Here is a 26192-nt window from a genome sequence, read left to right on the forward strand (position 1 = left end):
AAAGTCTCTAACCACAGTATCATTTGCAGCATTTCTCATTTATGTTATCCCCAGTCCCCAAAGACATGCTTTTTCTGATGGAACAAATAATTGTTGGGTTTTTTAATGAGTAGAATTGATAATCTATTTGATGATCAAATGTATTAGAATAGACAGAGAATCCAATTCTTTAGGTTTGCATGAAATCTGTTGTAAAATCTGGCTTCCAACTTTCACCCAGTCTAAACAGACAAAAAATACCAGTGACCCTGAAGACCCCCAGTATCTGCTTAACCAAATTTGTACATGTATTTTTTCCGTGTAATACATAGGAAGATACAGTAACATAGCATGTTTTGCTGTTTGCAACTATTAGCTGTTAAAGCATTTCATACACATTGCAAACCAGTAATACTCATAGCATTGCTGTGAGGTAGCTTGGTACAGTTTGCTCACTTCAGAAGTATAATTACACATATAAAAAAGAGGAAGAGAAACCTGATTTCTGGAAGTTTTTGGTGCGCAAATCTATATGATTTTACTTGCTACATGTACCATAGACAAAATAAGTATTTATGATTTTGACTTATTAATTGTGTGAACAAATGTCTGATTTATACACTGCAACATGGTAAATAAAGCATACAAAATGCACATGCCGTTAGTTAATAAGAATCTGGAAAATCAGGCCTTCCCTCTCCAGCCTGCCGTCCTTGCTCTGATGGGCTCTAGAGGAGAGTACTGGACAGACCAGGTGATAATTCAAGGCTCCAGGCTATAAGGCCCGAGTCACTGTGCAGTTTGCCACATCAACCTCATTTTCAGAGCTGCTCTCTAGCTCTTATCCTGGCTAGGAGAAGCCTGAAAAGCAGTTCAGCATGAACTAACCTGTCTGTCACTTTATCGTCAAAGTCTAACCATCATGACAAAGTATACAAAAAAGCATACGCTGCTTTACATCTGATGCAAAATTTAAAGCGAAAAAACTTCCTCTGACTTCCAGAGGCTTCAGATTTAGCCCACAGTGGAGTAACTTCTCTCTGTTTTTCAAGAGACTTGAAATATCAAATATCATCTGATTATTCAGGCTTGAGTCTGATCTCACAAAGTGTATGCAGACTTAATCTATTAGGCTACAGCTGCAAAGGCTGCCGGTGGCACTGCACTGCGAGAAGCCACACGGCACTCAGGCTGCTGTCAATGCAGCCGCTGTCACCCATGGAGCCGGTGTGCCCCTGCGTTTCCCCTGGTGGTTGTGAAAGCAGAACCTGAGCCACTCATGGCTCAGCTGAAAAATCACCCAGTCCTCTACACAGCTGCCCACCTTTGTAATAATTACTTACAGCAAAACACTTGACAGCCATTTGACATGATGTGAATAGGTGTTGTGCCTCGCAGTCTTTGAGGTGAGGGCAATACCATCTATGTATCATAATCTTGGGATATCAATGTTTAACCATGTTGCAAAGCTCTTCACTGAGAAAGTAGTGTACGCTTTCCACTAAACGCCTACAGCCTGAAGCTACTCTCCAGCCTGAGGACTGGGGCAATAAAATGGTTTTGTCTGACAAACCACCACCAGTGATTTGCTGGTGCTGTTAGACGGAGTGTAGAATCCCAAGCGCATTCAGAAGCCTCCTTTAAGGAATTAATGCTTGCTTGTTTTGCCATCCAAAGAGTGTTTACAGAAACCAAAACAACCATGCTTGCTGTCCACTGTGCAAAGAGTGATGACATCAAGAAGACAGGTCACAAGTCTGAGTTTATAGTCATTACACTTACGTTGGTATGGCTTTTCATCCACTCAGTATGCTCTTATGACCCCACAACTTTACAACCTTCCACTCTCTGGGCTTCATAGCACCTCTCCACTCTAGGTTAATCATTTCTGTACCATTATCTGCCAAGAGTTCTTATCTCTTTTGCTGTCACTTTATAACAGGGTCCTCTTATCAAGCTGTACAAAATCACGTGACAGTGCCAAACCTATCACAAGTTCCAATTCTTCTGATTAGAGACTATCATGAAATGGGATACATGGTTTACAGCAGGTCACTAATGCTGGAAAAAGTACAGAGTCCACTCAAAGACACGCTTGTTACTTTCTGAATTCTTGGATAATTTTTTTTGTTGTTGTTCATCACGCCGACTTTCACTGAAGGTTATTATAGCCTGGGTCTCAAGGCCAGAAAAGTTTACAGACTGCACCTCTTCTGTACTCAATGCTGTACACCTTGCACCCAAGGGTACTGTATATTTACACCTAATAATGTCTTCTGGTTCCCACACAGCCATCATACAGGAATCTATAAAACATGGACTTACATCAGTTGGTAAGTAACAGTTTTCTAACTGCTTTGAAGACTCTGCATAAATATATTAGACTTGGGGCTGTCCAAACTGAAGAAATCATTACAATTGGGCGAGCCAACAAAACTGATTAATTTGCATGTGTATTTAGGCAAAAAAGAACCTTGCGATACCATGTAAAAACGTAAGAAAACAGCTGATGATTTAGTGAATAACACTTTTCTCCAGAGATAATGCGATTATCAAATATATAATCAGATAATTAATGGTATCTTTATCTATTACAATTGCTAATAACTGTGAAATGGTGTGTGTGTGTGCATGTATAAACATTTGCAAAAATTAGATTTAAATTGCTTCAGGCCTGACTATTCTTATTGGAGAAAACCTCAGGAACATTTTCAGGTCTTTTCTGTAATACACGACAACTGCAGATTCTTTATTATAGCTAAAAATGCAGTTATATTGTCATTCAGTGGGGGTGGGCTGGATAATAAAACCCGGTTAAGTCTTCAGAGCAGCGAAGTGAATACTTTCAGTAGCATATGGAAACAGCTCCAGAAAGCCAGCAGGCGGGGGCTACTCTGGCCCGCAGACGCAAGGGGCATTGCAAAGCTGGCTGCCCTGGGCTGCCAGGGCTGCGGTGGCTGAGGCCGAGCCCCAGCGGGTGCCTCTCCCCACCACCTCCCTGCCCTTCTCCTCACACTTCCTATCTCGGGTCATTCTGCCTCTCCCCAGAGGCCGAGAGCGAGGTGCCTTTCTTTTGGCAGGGCAACAGCATCCCCTGCCCCGTCGGCCTGTGCCAGGTCCAAGTGGGGCTGGAGAAGGCTTGTTGAGGGAAAGTTCTCCTTCATGGAGCAGCCCAGGGTTTTCCAAGGCTGCAGGGTTTTCCCAGCACAGCAGTATATGGCAAGGATGAAAGAAGGGAGCTTTGGCCTGCGTGTGGGAACAGGGGCTCATTCTCTTCCTCTTGCCCCCAAAGTGCATCATCACATGGCATGCAAGGCACTCACCCTGATGCTGGGTGTGATGTGGGCACCTCGCCGTCAAGGGAGGCTCTGGGACCGTGGGGATGCAGGGCGCAGCAACAGCTGCAGGAAATCGCCTCAGACATAGCTGAAACCTGATCTTGATCTCCTGGGTGGAGCTGCTGTTTCTCCTGGGGAAGGGAAGGGTGCCAACGGGAAGGGCTCCCACCTCGGACCTGGCTGTATGCCAGGCAGCTGGCCCCCAGGGGCTCCCTTCTCACCCTGTTCACCCGCCCTACACCTCCCACACAAGAACCGTGCCCAACTCAGCAGTGAGGTTTGCTGGGCAGCAAACAGATGGCCGGACGAGTAATGCCCCATGGATCACATCACCAGGCCTGCAACTGCCTGCCTCCTGGCTGGCTGTGTCTGGTGTCAGCCCTGCGCCGGGGTGGGATGCCTCTCCTCGGAGGGAGCCATGTGGATCCTCCAGCAGTGCCAGCAGGGTATCCCAGCTCCTCCACACAGCTCTGCTCCCAGAAACACATGGAAAAGTGGGGTGAATCCAGCCTCCCAGCTGCGTCTTGCTCCCTTGGGCCTTGCTCCAACTTCTGCTCTTTTTGGCTGCCAGGGAGGGAAAGGTGCTGAAGAAGCCTCTGGTCCTCTCTCCTCAGCCTTCATCATGGGATAATAAAATAATAATATATCTCATGCATCTGAAGAGTGGCCACTCAGATAAGGTTTCTCAGGGTGAAAGGGTACAACCCAAGGAGAAGGGAAAATAAGGCACTCCTATCTGTCATATTTAGTCCATTTTCATGCCTTTCAAAAGACTGGCAGGTCTGGGGTCCTAAACCATGTGGATATGAGGAACAGATTGGTGGGAGACATGTTAGCAGAGCACTGTTGTCACCATACCTCCAAAATGCGCTCATATGTGTGTTGTATCACAGACATACCAGGACAGATTCGCAAAGCATGGCCCAGGAAAAGCAGGTCTAAATCCTGTGAAAGTCTCAGAAATCCTGTGTGCTCTAGGTCAGGAGGGGGATTCTACCCCTGCGTGGCACTGCACAGTCAGAACCCATGGTGGCATCCCTGAAAAGTGAATCTAACTCAGCATTGTAAACTGATCACCGCTTACCTGTAAGGGTTAAATGTAACCAGCACCACCCTGCGGGCCTCTGCTTGAGGGTGGGGGAACCAAATAGGACAGAGCTGGATTCTGTTCATATTTGCTCTTGGAGACTAATTCTTTGGAAGAAAAAGCTGTCCTCCTAGGGTATAAGTACAGTCAACTGCAGGGCCAAGTGCTCTTAAGAGCAAATCCCATCCCCGGACTTCCAGTTTTGTGCAGTTCTTCCCAGCAGCTTTTTTGCTTTTTCTTGTCTAGTTGGTGGCAGAGCAGGTGGGCTTTTGACGGTGTCCCTGCCACAGACTCTGTCCCTGCAAGGGCCTCCATCCCTGCCAGGGCCTTTGCAGCCCCCACTCCACCCCACCAGCCCCTCAGGCCTGGGGTGCTCCCACCGCAGCGGCTGAGAGGTGCCCTTGTCATGGAACACCTGCTTTGTGGACATGCACCCAGTGCCTCCCCCCATCTGGCGACCAGTTTGGGTTTGGTATAAATCAGTGACATGCCACAGCAAGAATGACCTGGCTCTCTCCCAGCAAGGAGGGCCCCGTCCAGCTCCCATGAATGCAAATCAGACTCCACGGGTTCAAATGGCAGTGGACCTGTCCCTCGGGGAGCAAACACAACCAGCCTGGAGCTGGAGCGTGAGTGGGCAATACCCTCTGTTGACACCTGCTTTTCGGTTTACAGTCCTATAGTCAAAGAGGCAGCTGGAATTCACAAAATCTTGATAGTACATGCTATCTTCCAGCATCGTATGGACTTAAGGAAATTTTTATGGAAGTGCCATGATTTTTTTCTTCTACCAGATTCCGGGGTGATACAAAGCTACTTGACTAGTTTTATTTTCCCTCTAATATCAGCCTCTTGCCTTAGTGTCCTCAGGGACACTGTGCAATTTTTATAACCATTAGCTATGATTATTTCACAGAAATAACTGTTTCATTAACTTGACAAAAAAATTATATAAGAGGAAAAATAATCTACTTGTAGTTTCTTACTGTGAATTTTTTCAGCTTGTATAATACTTACTGCCATCTTAATTTTAATATATGTCCTCAGGCAGTTTATAGTATTATAATTAGTGCTCTTGAGTTTAGCAAGGTTTATTTTTGTTTTATTATTATTAGGTATTATTATTATTATTTAGTGAAAGTTCATATGATTAACAAATACAGCAAACATTATCTTTAAAAGTTTGGATTAGGATTTTGCCTGCAACAATGCAGGCAAAGCTTCCACAGGCATGAACAGTTTGGGTTGTGTGAGGACTGCAAGAAATGAGCCATAGGCGATTTTTTTTGTAACAGTGAACTTTTGCTGTTAGTCTTTACATTTATCAATTTTCTTCCCATTGAATACTTCGCCCATCGTTATACTGCAAACGAGCTATCTACAAAAGGGGCAGTATTTACATTTACGCCTGATTTTTTCCAGTTAGTCTGATTTTAAATACCCAAATATATGAAGTAATGTAACAATGATGATGCCTGTGGTCTCCAGAGGGAAACCTCCGACAAAATTCCTTCAGCCACTCGTCCGTGTGGGTAATTTAAAGGTCAGCTCTCAAACTTGTTTTTATATAGGATGAAAGGAAAGAATTATCTGCAGCAGGAGTTGTGTTTGGCTGCAGTGCAGGGAAAACCGTTACAATTCCTGCCAGATTATCATTGATGTCTAGAGTTTACTCACATGTTACACGAGTACATTATATGTATTACGTAGATATGCAACTTTATATATTAATACGTTCTTATATACAATGGACATGCATATGTACACAATCCTTATCAAGATTTCTCAGTACAAACTATGCCTAGTTCATCTTCACATGGTTTGTTTATGATTCTGTGCATAGGTGTGGAGAAATCTTATATGAGATAGACAGATACATGAGCTTAAACTTTTTTTCATTATAAAGGTCAGCTGTTACATTACTTTTAAATAAAGTTTCCAAGCTTCAAAACATAATTACTGGGAGGGCGGGGGGAGCAGACCTAAAACATCTTTTTTTTCTGATCAAGGGCAGTTGCCTCAGCAAAATAAATTTCATTTTTAAGCCTGTCTGTGCAGGATAGAAATCAGTTATCTCTTGTGATACAGAGCCCGGCGCTCAGCCCTGACAGGAGCCTTGCGTTATACACGAATGTGTTTGGAGTGGTATTTCCAGACCAGGCTCTAGCTCTTTCAACTAGATATTCCACACTCGGCTCCAAAAGGGCAGCACGGGCAGAGACAAAACAGCCTCATCAGGAAATCATGACCAATGTTGGAAAGGAGCGGCGGGTTCGCGGCAGAGGGGGCAACGGCGGGACCCCCTACCGCGTCCTTCGGACCGGCCCCTCCGGCGCACTGCGCCGAGCAGCGGCTCCGCTTCTGGGCGGGCGAGCGCGGAGAAGGGCCCCGGCTTTCGGGTTCACCTCCTTGCCTCCCATGCGGGAAGGGAAGCCGCCAGCCCCGCAGCAGGCAGGAGCGATCAGAGCGAGCGCGTTTTCCCGTCGCACCGTTAGCGGCAACAGGTCCGAGCAGTGCGGGACGAGGACGCGGTTGCCCTACGCCAGTGGTGTGATTTGTCGGGGGGGGGGGGGGGCGGGGAAAGCACAAGCAGAGTGTCTGCTTGCAAAACGGGACCTTCAGGTGTCCTAATGGATAAGGGCTGCCGCTCTCAGGGCGGGGAACGCCTGCCGCAAGCCCCGGGCGGGGCTCCCGGCAGTGCCTCAGCTTTCGGCCCCCGGAGCCTCAGCACTCCCGCGCCTTCCCGGGAAAGCCTCCGCCAGCACGCTGCTCCGCACCGCGGCGTGACGCAGCGGCCCTGCCCCCACGCGTGCCGCCTTTCGGGCGGGCGCCCGGCGGGAGCGGCAGGGCGAGGCGCCGCGTTACGACGCCTCACTGAGGGCTCCGTCACGGCGGTGCCGCGCCGCTCGCGCGGCCCGGCCCGCTCCCCACGCCGCAGCCGCCCGTGGGTTCGCATCACGCCGCTGCCAGTGGTTTGCCAGGCAGCGGGAGGCTCGGCCGGGCTTGAGAAACAGCTTCTCGGTCAACAACAGGCTGTGCGGAACGAACAGTTCTCTGTTTCGGACCGGGGAGGCCGACACCCCCGTAAGGCAGCCGTTAATGATTCGCAGCAGAAAAAAGCCAATAGGCTTTGGAAAGCGATCCTCTGCGGTGCGCGTTTCAGTACAGAAAGCATTTCAGTCTGAAGCACCCACTCTGTTTCGCTGACAGTGGATCAAAAAAAAAAAAAAAAAAACAACCCACAGAAAAGAGTATATTTTGGGGTTTGGGGTTTTTTTCCAGTTCTCTAGAGGGGACAGTTTACTTTCTAAAGCCTGAGTTGAAGGCACTAACAGGTTCCTCTCAAATGAATCCCTAGGAATTAAAACCAGTATTTCCTCGGCAAAGTGATGAGAGGAGCGCCTTGGATACGGGATTTGGAAGGTTTCGAGGTCCTTTCCCCTTCGTACTGTAGGGGTGATCTGTTTATGACAAGCCGGGGGAAGAAGAGAAGAGAAGAGAAGAGAAGAGAAGAGAAGAGAAGAGAAGAGAAGAGAAGAGAAGAGAAGAGAAGAGAAGAGAAGAGAAGAGAAGAGAAGAGAAGAGAAGAGAAGAGAAGAGAAGAGAAGAGAAGAGAAGAGAAGAGAAGAGAAGAGAAGAGAAGAGAAGAGAAGAAGAGAGATAAAAAGGGAGGAGGGAAAAGAAATTAAAGAAAAGGAAAGGGGAAAAAGAGAGTAGAGCAGAGCCTGTATTGGACACACTTTTCCTGCTGTAAACAGTCTCGTAAAGTTGGCGTGAGAGGTGTGTGAGGTGGAGCAGCTACTCGCTTTATAAACTTTCCCAGCCGCAGAGGGGTCCTGTACCTGCCGCACGGTCACACGCTGCTTCTCCGGGGCATTGCCCGGGGCCGCGCCGCTCCGCGCCCGGGGCCAGGCTGCGCGGCGGTGGCTCTCGCCCCGCGCCTGGCTGAAGCCTCCGGTTTCAGTGCGGGATTGCTCAGGCAGCTCTGGGCAGGCAGCAGACGGGAATGCTCAGCGGGAGAGGAAGCAGGGACAGGATGCGGATTTCTCTCCTTCTGAAATACTTCCCTCGAAAGTCTTTTTGATCGGCTTTGGATTTAGGCTTCCCAGCAGAAAAGTTTCAGTCCTCCATTTACTTATTTCATTTTCTTCTGCCAAGTTTGTCTTGAACATGCCCCAAAATGTTCTCTTTCGCTAGAGTTTGCTTGCTGGGAAGATAAATCAAACCTTCTCCGGGACACTTTCCGACACAAAGCTAAGAAGGGAGCGTGCTCTTTGTTGCTCATCGAGCAGACCCTCCAGGTTGGCTATGGGAAAAAGGCTTTGAAATTTGCCCAGGTTCTGTGGCCTCATTGAAGCTGTAAGAAATTGCAGCTTCCCTTGAAATATCATCACACAGAACCCTCACCTTTGAAAACAAAGAGGTGAAAGAAGCTTCGGATTATTTAAAATTAGACCGTGGGTTTTTTTAATGTAAATGTACACACATTTAAATAGGGAAGTATAAAATATTCCAGGTCTTGCTCCTCGTACTAATCAAGGCTGCTGGAGGCTCCCCGAGCCATCATCTTTTATAATTATAATTACACGCGTCAATCAAGACCTTCAGGCAAAGTCAGAACAAGTCAGGCAAACTCAGGAGAGAAGTCACGTTAAAAAAAAAGTTTGGAGAACTTTGTAAGGAATGGAGAAGAGATTAGAAGAAAGGGTAATTAAGGTTGCTCAAGGCAACCGTGAGAGCTGGAACTCCATGTTAAATTAAATGTAGCCACGAGGGACCACGTATCATTTATAATACGTACTGCCCTAAACTGTTACTCCGGAGAAATGTGGATGTGTAATAACCACTGCAAAGTATTTTCATCCATAGCGATAGCTCGGAGTGGCTTTGCGATGTACAGTTTGAAATCGCTCCAAACCTTACCCGCGTAGGAGGGAAGAGCCCGGGGACCGGCGCTGGGGCCGTGCCCGCGGGGGAGTGTTGGCCGGGGAGAGCCGGCCCGGCCCGGCCCGGGCAGCCGCCGGCGGGGGCCGCAGCCCGCCTGGCCGCGGCTGCGCTCGGGCCGGTTTCGCCTGCCCTGTCCGGACTCGGGGTTTCCTTCCCCAGCGTTCGCCTAAAACGCGGATGCCTTTCCCGGAGCAGCGGTAACGAGAACGGCGGCACGGGGCGCGCCGGCGGGGCGTCGCCAAGCGGCGTGACCCACCCGGCGGCGAGCGGGAGGGAAGGGACCGGCTCCTTCCCCGACAAAGCCCAGCGGGCTGCAGGACCCAGGGCCGGCGCTGTCCTGCCGACGTGTACGACACTTCCCACGGTCTGCGGTACATGCAGCCGCAGATGTGCGCTGACAGCGCTTCCCATGCGGCGAAGGTCTGCGGGGACGCGAAGCTCTTCTGCGAGCCGCCCCCGGGGTCCTCCGGCCACCCGTCGGGCCGACAGAGGCTGAAGCGGCCCGGCTGCAGGCTCGCCAGGCCGGAGGGCCGCGGCCTCGCCGCGCCGCGGAGACCCCCGGCCCGCAGCCGCGACCCGATGCCGGCGAGCGCCCTGTGGAGCGGAGCCGCCGCCGCCAGTGGTGAGCCGCCCGGGCTCAGCGCAGGGTGATGGGGCACGGCGACGCCTGCGAGAGGGATCGTTTGTAACTCCTGGGAACAGCTTCCCAAGGGCCGATCCGGGGTCTCAGCCCAAGCCACTGCTGCCTAGAAACGAGGGCATTCCCTCGGGGTGGTTTCCAGCCACCCCGCCTTAACCGCTCCCGCAGCTCGCCATGTTGCTGTGCTAAAACTTAGTCGCAGGCGAACTGCTAAACTGTGAAATTCTAACTTGAGAAATAACGTGTTGATATAGATCAAGAGTTCGCCTGCACGCCCGAAGGGGAATGGGGAAAAGATGAGAATGGAAGGAGCCCAGAGGTCCAAGCCTCTCTGCGCGTTGGGTCAGTCCCCAAAATGTTAAATCCTGCACAGAGACGAGACATCTTCTACCCCGGCAGTGCTGCTGTTGGGTTGGCTCGGGATCTGCGCTGAATTTAGCAAAGGTCGCTTCTTCCAGTTACTGGATACGAAAAGTTTAAGCTGCCCTGGACTGGGCACAGCCGCCGCCGCCCCTCCCTGCGCGCGGAGGGCTTGTCCCACCCCGGTCACTCTGCAGCCGTCGCAAGTATTTGTCGGTTACAACAAGGGTCCGTTTTCACAAACTCTCTCCCAACCGACGGGCTATGCTATACCCTCCGCTGGAGGCAGTTCCACGCCTCACTTCCAATCGGAAGCAGTTTTCACCGCTAAATACTTTCGGCTCTTACTACACACAAGGGAGAGTCAAGCGTCAGGGGCGCACGGGCAGCCGCGCGCGCGGGCAGGGGGCTCGGGTGCTTCCAAAGGTGCAAATACCGCTCAGCCCATACGGCCAGGCCCACGCGCCGCAGTGGGAGCAGCGCGGAGCCCCGCGGACGCTCCCGGCGTGGACGGGGCGGGGAGGACAGCAGGGGCGGGCAGACCCGCAGCCCGGCTGGCCTGACTGCTTGGCCCCCCGCCGCCCCGTGGCCCCTCCGGCCCCGGTCCCCGCGCCGCGCCTCGGGGCCGCCCGGCTCTCGGCGCTGAGGCACTCGCTTGCGAGAAACGAGTTCTTTCGGAGAACTCGGAAACGAGTGCCACTTGCTGCACCGAGAGCCGGGGAAGGGAGGCTCTTGCTCAAGCGATGGCTCTGCCACGGCATTGGCTTTTGTGCAAACGGTGCAACTGGCATGGGCAGATTTCGCAAGAAGTTTAGGGGAGAGACACCCAAATAGCCAGATTAGGTACAGCGAGCTCAGGTGCGGCTCCCGCCCGCTTCTCTCAGGCTCCGGGGTTGCACGGCGGCAACGTGGCCGCAAGGGCTGGTGCTCTCCAAGTGCAGGAGGTCCCGCAGCCGCAGATGGCCGGGCGGGGGGATTGCCCGCCTGCCCCAAGAGAGCTGGAGCGGGGCTGCACGCCGGCAAGGAGGCACACGGCGGGAGGGAGGGCAGCGCAGCCCGGCTCGGCGGGGCCGGTGGCCCGTCGGGCTCCGCTGAGGCGGGGAGAGATGGCTGCAGCCCAGGCCCCCACCCCGCAGCCCGGTTTAAGAACCGGGCGGGGGTCGAGGGCTCTGGGCAAGTGTGTGTGTCCCTATGCGTGTGTGTCCCTGTGCGTGTGTGCGCGGGGTGTTGCTCATCCCGCTTCAGCCTTATTGGCTGCACGGGCGGTGTGTCGTCCCCCCCTCCCGCCGGCGTCCCCCGCGCCCTGCGCCCCCGGGCTCTGGGAGCGCCTCCCCGCGGGCCCGGGGTAGAGGTCTCGACTCAGCACCTCCGCACTTGTGGCGGGGGGAAGAGGAGGAGGAGGAGGAGGGAGGAAGGGAGGAGGGGGACGGGGGTGGGAACCCTGTCCAGCAGCACCAGCGGCGGCAGAGCGCTCCTGTGCACTGTGCCGCTCCGCATGGATCGGGGCGCCGGGCTGCCGCCGCGCTGAGCCCCGGGCGGAGCTGCTACGGGCTCCCGGGGTTCCTCCTTCCTCCCCGGCACTCCCCGGTCTTCCTCCTCCTCCTCTCCTCTCCGCCCCGCCGCCTGCAGCCCGACTACCGCTCCGCGGCTCCCCCAGCCGCGGGCAGCCGGCGACGCTTCCCGGCGGCCGGGACCGCTCGGTGCTACTGCTGCAGCAGGGCAGGGGCCGGCGTGGAGCAGAGGGAGGGCAGAGGAGGAGGAGGAAGAGGCAGCGGCCGCCGAGCGCCCCTTGCTCCAGCTAAATCTGTGCTGCCGTGTCCAGGTGCTGGTGTCGAGGACGGACACGGAGACCCCAGCCCGGCCCGCTGCCGCCTTGTCATGCTGCCCAAAGTGGAGACGGAGGCCCTGGGACTCGCCCGGTCGAATGGGGAACAGGGGCAGATGCCGGAAAACATGCAAGGTAAGGGGGGGGAAGGAACGGCGCTCCCTCTCCGCGCACGCTCGGGCCCCCCTCGGCAAACCGCCCTTTCGTCCTGCCAAAAAAGTTCACGGCTGCTGCCCCTGCCGCCGCCCTCTCGCACCCCGCCGAGCCCCTGCCCTCGCGGGGCAGTTTCCAGCGTGGCTCGGGCGGGCACCGGGGGCCGGGGCACCAGCGCCGAGGCGACGGCAAGGCCCCGGCCAGGAGGTGCAACCGCGACCGGAGAACCGTCAAGCATCTGGCCGGCGGGAGCCCTCCCCGGGGTGCACACGCGCCGCCGGTCACTGCTCGGGGACACCGGCCTCGTCGCCGGTCCACGCAAAACTGACTCAGAGTTTATGGCAAGGGGTCTTACGCGGGCAAATCCCGCCGAGCGCCCCGCGTGCCACACATCGTCCCGAAGCGGGGCCCCGAGGGCCCTGTCCAGCGGCCGCGGCGCCGGCAGGCACAGCGCAGTGGCCCAGGGCGGCACGAACTTGTCAGCAGAGAGCCCCGACGCCGCAGCGGGTCTGTGCCCTGGCGGGTACCGGGGAGGGCAGCGGGATGCCCGAGCTGCGGTGGCGCTGGAGATGCCTCTGCGGGACGGGGACAGGTCCGCTCCCGGTGCCCCGCGAGGAGCGAGACGGCGGCGAACCCTGTCCAAGGGCCGCCGCAGCTCCCTGCCTCGGAGCCGGCAGCTCGGTGCGCGGGCACTGCCCGCCCTGCCCGCCTCTCCCGGGACAGAAACTCCCGTCCCGGCTGCTCTTTCGAAATTATCCCTTCTCCTCCCGGGACCCTGCTGGGAAGCAGGGGCCGGGTGGGCCGGGGGCCGCGGAGGTGCTGGGCGCGGCCCGCCCGCCCCTTTCCTCGCCTGCGGAGGAGGCTCAGTGGCAGGGCACGGCACTCGGAAAACCCCTGCTTTCCCACTTGGTTTTTCCTGCGAGAAGGGGGAACTTCGTCCCCGCGCCGGGTCCTGGAGCCGCGGGAGCGGAGGGGCGGGCCGGGCCCTCCTCCTCCGCTTGCGGCTGCCCAGTGTCCGCCCCAGGCCGCTGGCAGGCGGCGATCCCCGGCCGTGTGCTGGCGGGCTGCTGCTCCCGCGTCCCCCGGCAGCTCCCCCGAGCGCAGCCCCGTGCCCTGGCGGAGGGGTGCGCAGCTCCCGCGGCCCCAGTCGGGCGCCCGGCCCGGGGACTTCGGGCGGACTCTGACCACCCCGGTGCCCCCGAACTGTGGCAGCCGCGGGGTTACCAGCAAAGCGGCGACACGCTCAGCGGTGCCGCTGCGATGCCCGGCGCCTCTCGCCTTGCGCAGGAGCCCGCCGCCGCGTTTGCTGAGCAGATGGGAGGCTTAGCAGCAGGGAAGGGGAAGGAAACCGGCCCCGCGGTGTGTGGCGGGGCTTCGTTTTGGGAATAGCCAGAGCAGCTGACTACGTTCTTTGTGGGGGGAGTTCGGCTGTGTGCCTTCATTCGGCCTGTTCTAACCGCCCCCCCCCCCGCCCGGCCCCGGCTCCTCCCCACCTTTTCCCCGGGCGGCAGAAACTTCAGGCGGCCCCGGGGAGCAGGTTGCCCGCCAGACCCCGGTACCGGGAGGCGCCAGCTGGGCAGACCCCGACGGTATCCCCTGCGGACGGCGGTGCCGGCCCGCTCTCCCTCTGCGACCCGCGGGCAGCCGCGCCGACGGGGGCTAAAAGCGTCTGCCCCGTCGCCGCCGGACCGCCGAACCGGAGCTGCGGGCGTGCGGCGCTGCCCCGAGGGCTGCGGCGTGGGAGAGCGAGCTGGCTCGGAGGGGTGGCGGTCACCCCCAGACAGCAAGTTTGGGGGGGGCGCAGAGGACGTGTTTAAGCTGGTTTTGAAAGTAACTTGCATTTAACGCGGCGGAAAAATGCTGGGTCTGTAAGATACAAGTTTAGGCTAAAGTAAATATTTGCAGGCTGATGTTGAAAGAAAACTTTAAAGGGAACGAAATTAGTTACTTTCAATACGCAAGTAAAACAATCTTTTCGTTCTGCTTTTTTTTTTTTTTTTTAAACTTGCCCCGATCATTTTCGGATTTAAATCAATTCATTTAGTTTCCTACTCCATAAACTGACTAAGTTAAGGGCACTCCGTAAATACAAATATTTAGAACATAAAACTGAGGAGCTAATGGGTTTTGTTCCACTTGCCAGGTATCATGCAGATTTGCTGTTGACGACAAATTGCATGTCTCAATGCAAGCTGTATTTTTAAAAATAAAACTTCCCCCGCACACATACCACTGCAAATTGGGGTGTAAGTGAGCTTTCACTCTAGATGAGAACAGTTGCAGAAAATTTGAGTCATTAACATAAATTCTAATTGAATATGCTATTTCTCCTTTCCCCAGTGTCTCAGTTTAAAATGGTGAATTACTCTTATGATGAAGACCTTGAGGAACTGTGTCCAGTCTGTGGAGATAAAGTGTCTGGGTACCATTATGGACTTCTCACCTGTGAAAGCTGCAAGGTTCTGTGCTAATTACTTCATACAAACACAAGTACAGCCAAAAAAGTTTCAGATATAAGCAAAAAAATATATAATCAGACATGTAATAATTTGGCTTATTTCTGATAAATTTCTTGTTACACTAATGTAAAAAATTAACCACCAAAAAGCTTTAGGATTTTAGAAGTCTCTTGGAGAGATCTCATCTGCACAAATGGAAACAACTTGGACTGTTTTGCATTGTAGTTTTATCTTTAAGTATTTTGCTGTTGTGAAGTGATGTAGTTCTATAACACCTTTCATTCCTGCCTGTCCTAAATATTGATTTTAGTTTATTTATATACATTCAGAGTATTTCTGTTCCTGGAGGATAAAGTAGGAAACATATCCGCAATACAGATCCGCTTTGCAATACCTAATGCAGCTTTAAGATTTTTCATCCTTCAATATTACAAAGTAAACTTCTGTGACTATAGTGACCATGCACTGTTTTGATACAAACTGTAACTGTCAGAGCTCACTTGACACACGAAGTCAAGTAACTAATGATTTGGTTTAGATCATTCATTAATTATGAGTATAAAATATTTGTAAATGCAACTTATCATATTGGAAGATGTATCTGCATGGCTCTATTATACTAACGGGTTTAAATACTTATGAATTTATGACATGTCAAATTTGCAATGTAAATTTTTTTTTAAAGTTCTTTACGGTTATTTAAGTAATGCACTGTAAAGAAAACTCCTTTGCCAGAATGATGCAATTTAAAATACTTAGTGGCATGGAAAAATTAACTTGGCACCTTATATTTTCATTAAAAAATAATAAATGAGAAATGAACAACAAGCACTCATTATACCTCTAGCATGCACCACTGGGATGTACAGTAGCCAAGTACATCCAAGTACAGAGGTAGTCTGTATTTGTATCTTTGCAACAGTGTTCCTCCCTATTTCATGTAAAACTACTTTAAAGGCAAGACTCTAATCAGTTTGCAATGATTAAAGAATACAAAAGGAACTGGTCAGACTCACTATTTCTGCTACGACTGTTAGGGGCACAGGAGTCTAGAGCCAGTCTTACCAAGTCTACACATGTCTATAAAACATAGCACTAACACAAGAAAACATCCTCTGGAGTCTGGTGGTTTTCTCCTGGGTACATCTCACTATAATTTAAAATGAACTGTGTAACTTCTTAAGTGCTTGAGCAATGTCTGAAAAATGTTACAATGATTTCCATAAAATAAAATGCTGAAACATGCTATTCAAGCAAAACAGGCTAACTTTTGTATCTATCATACAGGGATTCTTTAAGCGAACAGTCCAGAATAACAAAAGGTACACTTGTATAGAAAATCAGAATTGCCAGATTGACAAGACACAGAGAAAACGATGCCCTTACTGTCGATTTCAAAAATGTCTAAGTGTTGGAATGAAATTGGAAGGTAAGAGATATAGTCTTGCTGATATTTTCAACTACACTATAGATTAATTTTTAAAGTGATAGGATTACATGTGTTGTTACATGCTATTTTATTTTAAAAGCTACATATTTATTGTGGTTTTGAAATTATAGTAAAAGGTGAGTTTGTATGCTCAATGAAATTGTTGCTTTATAAAAAAAATCTAATTAGTAAATGGTAAATCCCTAACAACTGGTCAAAACCATAATCCTCTTTTTTAATATATGTATAGACGTTTCAGTATTTTAGAGTTTGTGAATGAATGGATCTGGATAGAATAGTTTTGCAGCTTTTTTAAAAGACTTAATTTGGAGGAAACAAAATATGTAAGAAGTGTCCAGATTAGAAAAAAATTAGTCATTGCTATGGAGAGTGATCTGATTCTATTTATCTTTTATCTAGGGTTGGTTTTTTATATATATTCTTCTGACAATAAGGCTAAAAACAGAGAATCTAAAAAAAAAAAATAAGATTTTTCTCACACCAACTTGCCTTTCTCTAAAGTTGTGTCCTATATTTTTGTCATGTTACACCTGAGATGCTATTAGAAATGAGAATAAGACATTTTGAAGTATACTTTTTGACTTAATTTCACTTTCTCATGTACAGAGAACAGTGAAAAGTGTACAATAGCCTTTGAGATTGTATACAAAATTATCATCCACTCAAATGTGAGACTCATACACAGTTCATTCTAACTCTCATATATAAAAATATTAAAATTCAGATTTCACAGCAAATGACATTTCTGCTTGACCAAGTACAAGCTCCTGAATTTCTTATTCTTACAGTTGTACTGAAATGGCATTTACCCTGGACACTTAACCAGGAAAAAAAATCAGGCCAAGGAGGGAAACCATAAACCATTAAGGGAATCACAAAAGATAAGACCCAATCACCTGAGTCTGGCAAAGGAAAGCTGTTGATATAACTGAAGATTAACAAAAAAATTCAGCCTCCTGCAGTTTGATGGGTTCAATACTATTCTATTTGCCCACAAGACTGAGCTAGCACTGACACACTGCACTAAACATCCCAAACCACTGCATGTTTTTCCAAATTCAAATAGTACAATAACAGGACATCTGGAATCCTTTTCTCATTGTTGACGTTAAGAATAAGGATAAAATACATTTTTCTACTCTCACTTTTAACTCCTCAGATGCTGATAATGATATAGGACCAAATTTCTGTGATTACATGCAGTTCACCTTAATTTCTATAGGAGTTATACAGAAGCATTTGCTAATCCAATTTGGCTCAGTTTTTGATTGTAGAATACCTGGGAGGATACTATGTATACAGATTTAAAGTTAATTACATTTACCAGCAGGGTGATTTAATTATTTTAATTTCCTGCATTTTGCTCAAAATCAACATTCAACAGGAATATTAGCAGCAGCGTTTTTGCTACAAATTTAAGCAAAGTGCCTGTAGTTTTAAAGGTACTCTAGAAAATACACTTTAGCTTCCTTATCCACACATCCATACAACTTCTCCTTTGGAAAACTGGAGGAACACATGCCTCCATAATTGTATATACTTGTGACATTTATGTGTAGTTCCCTGATAGCGAGATATATATATAGCCTTAAAGTCTAGTTCATAAATTACCATGGACCAAAAAAAAAAATCATTAAACGTTAAAGTCCTTATGATAATGTACAGTATTATGCGTATCTAGCATTCATAATAAATTTTTAATGTTCTACTAATCCCTAAGATAAAAAGCTCAAAAACTTAACCTCCAGCAATCTCAGCAGTCTCAACATGTCACCAGGCTGTCAGGGAGGGGTTCCTCTTTCAATCTAATTGCCGTTAGGCAAGGTAGGCTTGGTGAGAGATCCTCGCTAGTCCATTACATATATACTGTGGTGACAGACGCTGCTGTGACAGAGACCACCAGTACGACTCCCAAGGCAGCTGTTGAGGTGGATTTGTTTTAATTATTACTAATTCCAGAGATATTACAAGCCAGAACAGTGTCAATAGTTTCTGTTTCGTTTCCACCTTCCATGTGGAAGGCAGCAAGCTGACAGCTTTTTCTCTGCACATTCCAACTGCAGCTTAACATTTCCATAGAGCTGTTCAGCTAACTAGAACTCTCTTAAAGTTTTACAGCAACCTGAACAGAATCATCAAAAGGAAGTATTTCCTTTTTGCCAAGAAAAGCATATTGCCCTTTGTGACTACTGAACGTTTCGCAATTTACATTTCAGATGTTTTGCTGCGGTGGAAGGCAGTAATGGAATGATTATAATGAGACAATGTGGTCCACGGGATACGTCTCAGACAAGTTCTGGACATCAGCCCTTGTTTCTTAATGACATAGTAGCTTGACATAAAACCAAATATACATTGAGATCTTCACATGATCCCATAGCAGGTGTGAAATTCCTGTAGCCAACCATTGTGTTTGTCCCTGTGTCCTAATCAATGTAAAGAGAAGTCCTTCTATGTTAGTAATACATGCATGTGATATTTAAGTTACCAGAAAAAAGTGACATTTGTTAAGTCAAAATAAATCTTTCTTCTTTAGGAATAAAAGTGCTACTTCAAATTTTGAAAAAAACCCCTTACATTTTTTACATTTCTGCTCTGTCCTAATGTATGTTTCATTAACGAATGTTGATTCCAAGTTTTAATTATTGTTTACTTCCTCCTCTCCCCTGACAGCTGTGAGAGCTGACCGAATGCGTGGTGGTCGAAACAAGTTTGGACCAATGTACAAGAGAGACAGGGCACTGAAGCAGCAGAAGAAAGCTCTTATCCGAGCAAATGGACTTAAATTGGAAGCCATGACTCAGGTGATCCAAGCAATGCCGACTGACCTGACAATATCCTCTGCAATCCAGAACATCCATTCTGCCTCCAAAGGCCTACCTCTGAACCATACTGCCTTGCCTCCTACAGACTATGACAGAAGTCCATTTGTAACCTCTCCAATTAGCATGACGATGCCGCCCCATGGCAGCTTGCAAGGTTACCAAAGCTATGGACATTTTCCAAGCCGTGCTATCAAGTCCGAGTACCCTGACCCTTACACTAGTTCACCAGAGTCAATAATGGGCTACTCGTACATGGATAGTTATCAGACAAGCTCACCAGCAAGTATTCCACATCTGATATTGGAACTCTTGAAATGTGAGCCAGATGAGCCGCAAGTCCAAGCTAAGATCATGGCATATCTGCAGCAAGAGCAAGCCAACAGAAGCAAACACGAGAAGCTCAACACATTTGGGCTTATGTGTAAAATGGCTGACCAAACACTCTTCTCCATTGTTGAGTGGGCTAGGAGTAGCATCTTTTTTAGAGAACTTAAGGTAGGTAACAATTTTACATTATATTAACATTCTATCAAGAAAAAAATTACTGTTTGTTAAAATATTGTACTCCAAGCAAGAAAGTAGGGTTTATCTTCTCTTTTTTTTTCCCCCCCAAGCATCTAATTCTTAATTTACTTGGCTTGAAGTAGGCAGACTATTACAAGGAGAAACTTGTAGTTGTCTTCCACCTGAGCCTGTAACTAGCTGTAGCAAAGGGACTCAAGTTTCAGTTCAGCTCAGCTCTCTATACTTTACTATTTATAAGAACTGTTATTAACCTCCACAGGGCCTCGCATAAATTTTACTCAGTATTGCTGTCTGTCCATATTGCTCACTCTCTGTCTTGTACTCAGTTATAAGCACACCTGTTACACCATTCTACATTAATTTACGTAATCGTTTTATTACCTCATATTACTCATATTTAACGTGTGGGGGAATGCCATTTCTGTCCATCTCTGTACACTCCTTATATAAGTCCACATTTGGAATATTCACTTTCTCACTGGGATATTACTTTGTGCTGCTTGTGTGTGCAGTTAACCATGAAGGCTCAATCCTAAGCAGGGTGTACACAGAACAGAAAGCAAGGAGAAAGATACCTTAAGGACTCCTTTTGGTTCTCATCTCCACTGACACATGGGGAATTCCTTCATTCTAAGCTAGCTACAATGACCTTTAGGCTCTTAATTTTGTTGGCGCACCCAATAAATCCTCATGCACAGCTCTCTGGTGCCCAGAAATTCCCCCCATTCACATATCTTGGACTTTTTGTTAAGGCATACTTTAGTCTGGAGTAACCATGTTAAAAATCACTGAGACTTGCAGAACACGATACTCTTCAGAGTAAGAATTTTAAAGTTATGATCTGCCTTAAAATTCCAGTTATGATTAAAGTGAGAATATGAAAAGACATTCAAGCAACATTTACTTTTTGTGGTCCCATGGCTTAATCTATAGACAGATTTTATAAGCATTCAACATACTACACTGGGAATAGTTTTAATCACAGAACCATTAAGGTTAGAAAAGACCTTTAAGATCATCAAGTCCACCATCAACCCAACACCACCATGCGCACTAAACCATGTCCTGAAGTGACACGTCCACAAGGTTTTTTGAATACTTCCAGTGACGGTGACTCCACCACCTTCCTGGTCAGCCTATTCCAATGTTTGACCACTCTCCCAGTAAAGAAATTTTTCCTAATATCTAATCTAAACCTCCCCTGATGCAACTTGAGGCCATTTCCTCATGTTCTATCGCTAGTTACTTGGGAGAAGAGACCAACACCCACCTCACCACAACTCCCTTTCAGGCACTTGTAGATGAGGTCTCCCCTCAGCCTTCTCTTCTCCACACTAAGCAACGCCAGTTCCCTCAGCCACTCCTCATAAGACTTGTGCTCTAGATCCTTCACCAGCTTCGATGCCCTCCTCTGGACACGCTCCAGCACCTCAGCATCCTTCTTGTAGTGAGGGGCCCAAAACTGAACACAGTATTCGAGGTGCGGCCTCATCAGTGCCGAGTACAGGGGCACAATCACTTCCCTTACTCCTCCTGGAGTCACTATTTCTGATCCAGGCCAGGATGCTGTTGGCCTTCTTGGCCACCTGGGCACACTGTTGGCCCATGTTCAGTCAGCTGTCAACCAGCACCCCCAGGTCTTTTTCCTCTGGGCAGCTCTCCAGCCACTCACCCCAAGCCTATAGTGTTGCATGGGGTTGTTGTGACCAAAGTGCAGGAGCTGGCACTTGGCCTTATTAAACCTCATACAGTTGACCTCAGCCCATCGATCCAGCCTGTCCAGATCCCTCTGCAGAGCCTTCCTGCCCTCAAGCATATCAACACTCTCACCCAACACTGTGTCATCTGCAAACTTACTGAGGGAGCACTCGATCCCCTCATCCAGATCATCAATAAAGATATTAAACAAGACCAGCCCCAAAACTGAGCCCTAGGTAACACTGCTTGTGACTGGAGTGATGACCTTCAACCCCAACTTCAGCCTCACAAAACAGTGAGGTGCTTAAAACATCTTTTGATCAGACTCTGCTTTGTTAACAGCACCAGGTAACACCACCATTCTTTGCAGCTGAGAGGAGAGGATCAGAATTAAACAAAGGGTTTCCAAACCTTTCCTGAATGCAGCTCTCCTAATCCATCCATGGTTTCAACTCCTTCTGATCAAGGTAGCAAAAGTAGCTATTTGAGATTGCTCCACAGAACATGAATACCTGTGGGGGAGGAAAAAAACCAAAACACCTAAGGATATGACAGAGTGATTTTAAATGCAGAAAGAAGGGAAAAGGCAATTGTAATAAAGATGCAACTGGATTTTCAGAACAGTTAACTTTGTTACCCTACCTATACGCATCTGAGGAGTATGTATTTGCTTGAGAAGATATTTTCCTATTATTCATACTTGTCTAAACTTAACTGAATCTTGCATTAGCAGTCTCTGAGACTAAATTTTTAAATTACTCAAACAGTAAAAAAAGTAATGTGGTTTGTATGAAATTCATCATGATTTTGTCATAAGTGATGCCTTGCACAACTGGCTGCGAGTTACTTTGCAATTCTTTACTGTATCCTTTCACTTCATTCTAAATTTAGTCTCACACACGTGTCTCCTCAATTCATATAAAATGGCAAACATTTTCCTTTCTGCTACACCTAGAGATTTGTAGGTAGCAGAGTTCAGTAGGGCCCGAAAAGGAGGAGGACATGATAAAAAATGCTGTCCCAGTCCATCAGTGGTTTAGGCCACAATTACACTAGAGATAATAACAAAAAACCACCAGTGACTTACAGTTTAAGTTTTCTCTTTTTCTTTCCGTTTGGCTGAAAATTTGATTTTTTTCAAGACAGAAATTTCAAGTGATAATGAACACATTTTAAAACTTTATTTCAGGAAGCATTTATCAGCTTATGCCTATCACAGTCTTCTCACTTGTTGCTCTATAAATTGTAAACACCTCTTGTCATGTGTTATACATGTAAGCATGTGAAAGGTAAAATATTGACTGGGTGGAACTACCTACAGCATGCACTGCGTTTTGCAGAATTTGACCCATGTATGAATTTAAGTACGTAATTTAAGGCTAGTGCTCATACTTGCCAAGGAGCAGGTCCTCCCATCTTCATGTTGGCTATCAGAAATTTATGGAAATATAAATGAAGCAAACTAGTCAGGATTAGTAATAATATCAGAGTAAGATCCAAAGCAGCCAGTGGCAATCTAGTAACTTCGAATTTAACACTTGCTAAAATCTCAAACATACCTATCTGCCTTGTGAAGCCAGCATTCTTTTTAATTAGTGATTACATCATAAATTCTGGGTTTTGACATCACATATTACTTTGCTTATTCATAATGAGAAATGTTTCTGTAGAGTTCTTTATACACAGATGAAATAGGAATATGGAGATAACCTCCTAGTAGACTTACGATTATAGTAATAGTAAAGAAAGCTTTTGTTTGCTATTCTGGAGTTGTTGAAAGCTCAGTAAATATAAAAGTAAGATATATCCATCTTATCCTCACCTAAGAAAACTCAGGAATGCCCTGGGGATGCTAGATTTGTAGCCAGCTGTCTTAGTCAGGTGAAAGGTCTTTGTACAAAGCTAAAAAGAAAATATTGCAAGAGTTTCTAGAGTCCAAAGGTTACCTGGCCCCAAGAAAGGATGCAGACAGTTCCACCGGACTGGTCTTTCCTCATCAGCCTGCATCATTCAACAACTACTTCCAAAGCTAAGTACTCCTGAACCCGTAAAAGAAAGCAGTCTCTGCTTGGGGCAGGAAGAAAAAAACACCTGCACTGTAGAACAGTCCTCAGGATACTTTCTCCAGGCTTAGGATCAGAAAATTAACTAAATGTTGATAGTTACAAAAAAAGGCACTAAAGGACTTGTGACTCACAGAAAATATTACCTTGACTTATTTGGCTATTTTAGTGAGGATGCCATGGGTCAAAGTACTATGTGAGCACAAACCCATTTAGTGAATGATTGCAGGAAGAGCTGGTGTACTTCATGTTAAAGCAGCTCCTCCTAGAACTATTCACCGAGTTTGAAAGTTTAGGCCATTCATGGATGTATCAGTTCTGGGACAGACTTCTTGCTGTAAGTATAACATTATCCATGATTACACTAGTTGCAAGCATGGCCTTCAAAGAAACAATGATTTAACCACATATCTCAAAAGGACCCTATCTATAGAACTTTTACTGTACCAGGTAACACAAATGTTTTGACAGCTAGTAATGAACAGAGGCCTAGTTTTGTATGATATATTCCCCGTAAGCACAACTACATTAGCAGAGTTTCAAATGATCTCTTAAAGCAGTGCAAACTTAGTGTGAATAGGATTAACAGAACTTGTGGAGTCTTTTAATTTTTTTCTGTAAAATGTATTTACATAGATATAGTAATATAATACTCAATCCATCAGCTTTAACTTAAAATTTCAGTCTCCATGTAATTAAGTATCAAGAAATGTACAGAGAATAAGGAATTACGGTACAGAAATCCAACTATTAAGCTGAATTAACACAGAATAGGAAAAAAAATAGGGTTGTTTTTTGAGAAAATAAAATCAGCAGTGGAATACCTTGAAAGTTCTTCAGGGTGATGAAAGGTTGATATATTATTTAAACTTAAGTAATCAAAGGGAATTTGATAACCTGAAGTGCTTTTGAACTTTGTAGTATGCATTTATCAGGACAGGAAATGTAACTAACATAGCTGATGAAATAAAACTTTTGCAGTGTTCCTTCAGTCATGGAAGTCACACAGAATCTGAGGTCCAGGATTTCCCTTAATATCAGTAATCAGATTATTTAGTATGTTGTCATGTGTAGCTGTTGATTTTTAGTCTGTCTTAAGTGTATCTGGATCTGAAAAAATATTTCTCAAATATTTAAAAAACGTTTGGGAAAAGGAAAAGTATTTCTCTTACACAGCCCAGTAATTCTTTGCTTTAGAATCATTAATTTAATTTCACAAATAGTAAAGTCATTACTATAGAAAAGAAGTCTCAGCAGAGAACCCGGGGTTTAATTAAGCATGGGATTATACCTGCCACCTAGCTGAACCTTGTAGGGGAACACTGTTAGAAGTTAACTTCATGATCTCCTTCTGTCTCTCCTCTGAACAAAGGATGCAACTAAATGCTGTATTTCAGCATGCGGACATGTCCTTTTGCAGCCTTTCTAAACAGTTTTCTCAGCACTAAACTTCTGGCACTTTTTCTAGGGGTAAGAAGAAAGATGACATTCTCCTATGCCCATTGATGTCAGAGCTGGATACTTTAGTTTTGTTCTGCCATATGATGTTATCACCTCTGATAGCAGGAGACTGAGTTCAGTCACCCTGGATTTAGTCATTTTTCCATCTAATACTCAGTGTTCAGCATTATGCTGAAACGAAGAACCATGCTCCATGTAGGTGGTGTTTTTTTTTTTTTAGACACTACCACTTCTACACTTCAGTGGATCTGCAGTCACCGGTTCACTGTAGCAAACTTACCCAGGTTCCCATGAATAGCCATGATGCAATAACAATGTTTTGTTACTCATTATCAGAGAAAAATTGAGCAAGCAGCAATTCCAAAAGCTGTCCAGCCCATCCTAATGCTAGTGACAAGTAGAGATATCATAGGCTATAGTATGGATGTGGAGAATTATATAGCTACAGCCACTCCTGCCACATGGCCTGCAAGACATTGCAGCCTTGACGAGAGGGAAGAGCCACACTTCCATGTTCATTTGTAAGTTGGAGGCATTTGTTATCTAATACAGAAGTTTAAGACTAGAGTTTAATTTTTTCCTTCAAAGTGTAAGTTTCCAATTTAAGTTGGACAATAGAAAGATTACTTGGTTGCATTATCAAATGTATATCACATTGCTGCAGGGCAAGGTGAAAAAATAGTGCTCTTTAGATCTTGCATGCTGTGGCTAGTCCAAAGTGATTTTACAGTGAATTGTAATAATGACTGCTGTACTTGCTAAGAAACTGAACAGTGAATGCTCAGCCACGTTAACATAAACTATTTTATTTCCAGACCACTGTTTTTCACTGTAATTTTCTGCTGTGAGGATTTGTTCTTTTTGCCAAACGATGGAGAGCGCTTTGCACATTAAAAATTAAACAATTCCAGTCTTTTGGAAAATCATAGCTATGTTTCCTGGTTTTGCTTAAGAAAGTCACAGTTTTATTGTTAGAATGACAGATCTTCACTTGCAAAGAACCCCATTTTTTTTAAGTTTCTGCCACAAAACAAGCCATTTTTGCCCCTGTAAATTATGACATTTCTTATAACCTGGCAGTAAATCTTACTGCAGGGAGAGAACTTGTTTCATTCAGATACAGAGGGTTTTTTTGTACGATACCTGTATCATTCAGATCCAGCACTTGTATATGATGCCTGTATGATATTTCTGTTGTACGGGATAGTTCCCAGTTACAGTAAAAGCTTGCCTCTGTAAATCTATCAAGACTGTTCAGATTTAAGGATGATGTTCTGTTAACCTGTAGCCTTTAGCATCACCTACAGTAACAATGAATCCTAGGCATACTGAAGTCACTTACAGACTTCCTATCAGCCCTGCTGAAGCCCTGGAACATAAAT

At 47.1% G+C, this 26192-nt stretch overlaps 1 protein-coding gene across 2 annotated transcripts in view; it reads left to right on the forward strand.

The window, feature by feature from the left end:
- Positions 1-2248: 2248 nt before the first annotated feature.
- NR5A2 (nuclear receptor subfamily 5 group A member 2) overlaps positions 2249-26192 on the forward strand; it is a gene marked incomplete at its 5' end in the record, with an annotated part of 93079 nt that continues 69135 nt past the window's right edge. Inside the window, 5 exons of one of the 2 annotated variants that reach the window (XM_082003113.1) lie at positions 2249-2312; positions 12174-12311; positions 14670-14788; positions 16076-16217; positions 18912-19558. In XM_082003113.1, coding sequence (XP_081859239.1) covers positions 2249-2312; positions 12174-12311; positions 14670-14788; positions 16076-16217; positions 18912-19558 — 1110 coding nt within the window. The remainder of the gene's footprint in view (positions 2313-12173; positions 12312-14669; positions 14789-16075; positions 16218-18911; positions 19559-26192) is intronic. The other variant, XM_082003114.1, reaches the window with a different exon arrangement.

This window comes from Phaethon aethereus (genome assembly GCF_964289735.1).
Source record: "Phaethon aethereus genome assembly, chromosome: 8".
Classification (NCBI taxonomy): Eukaryota; Metazoa; Chordata; class Aves; order Phaethontiformes; family Phaethontidae; genus Phaethon; species Phaethon aethereus.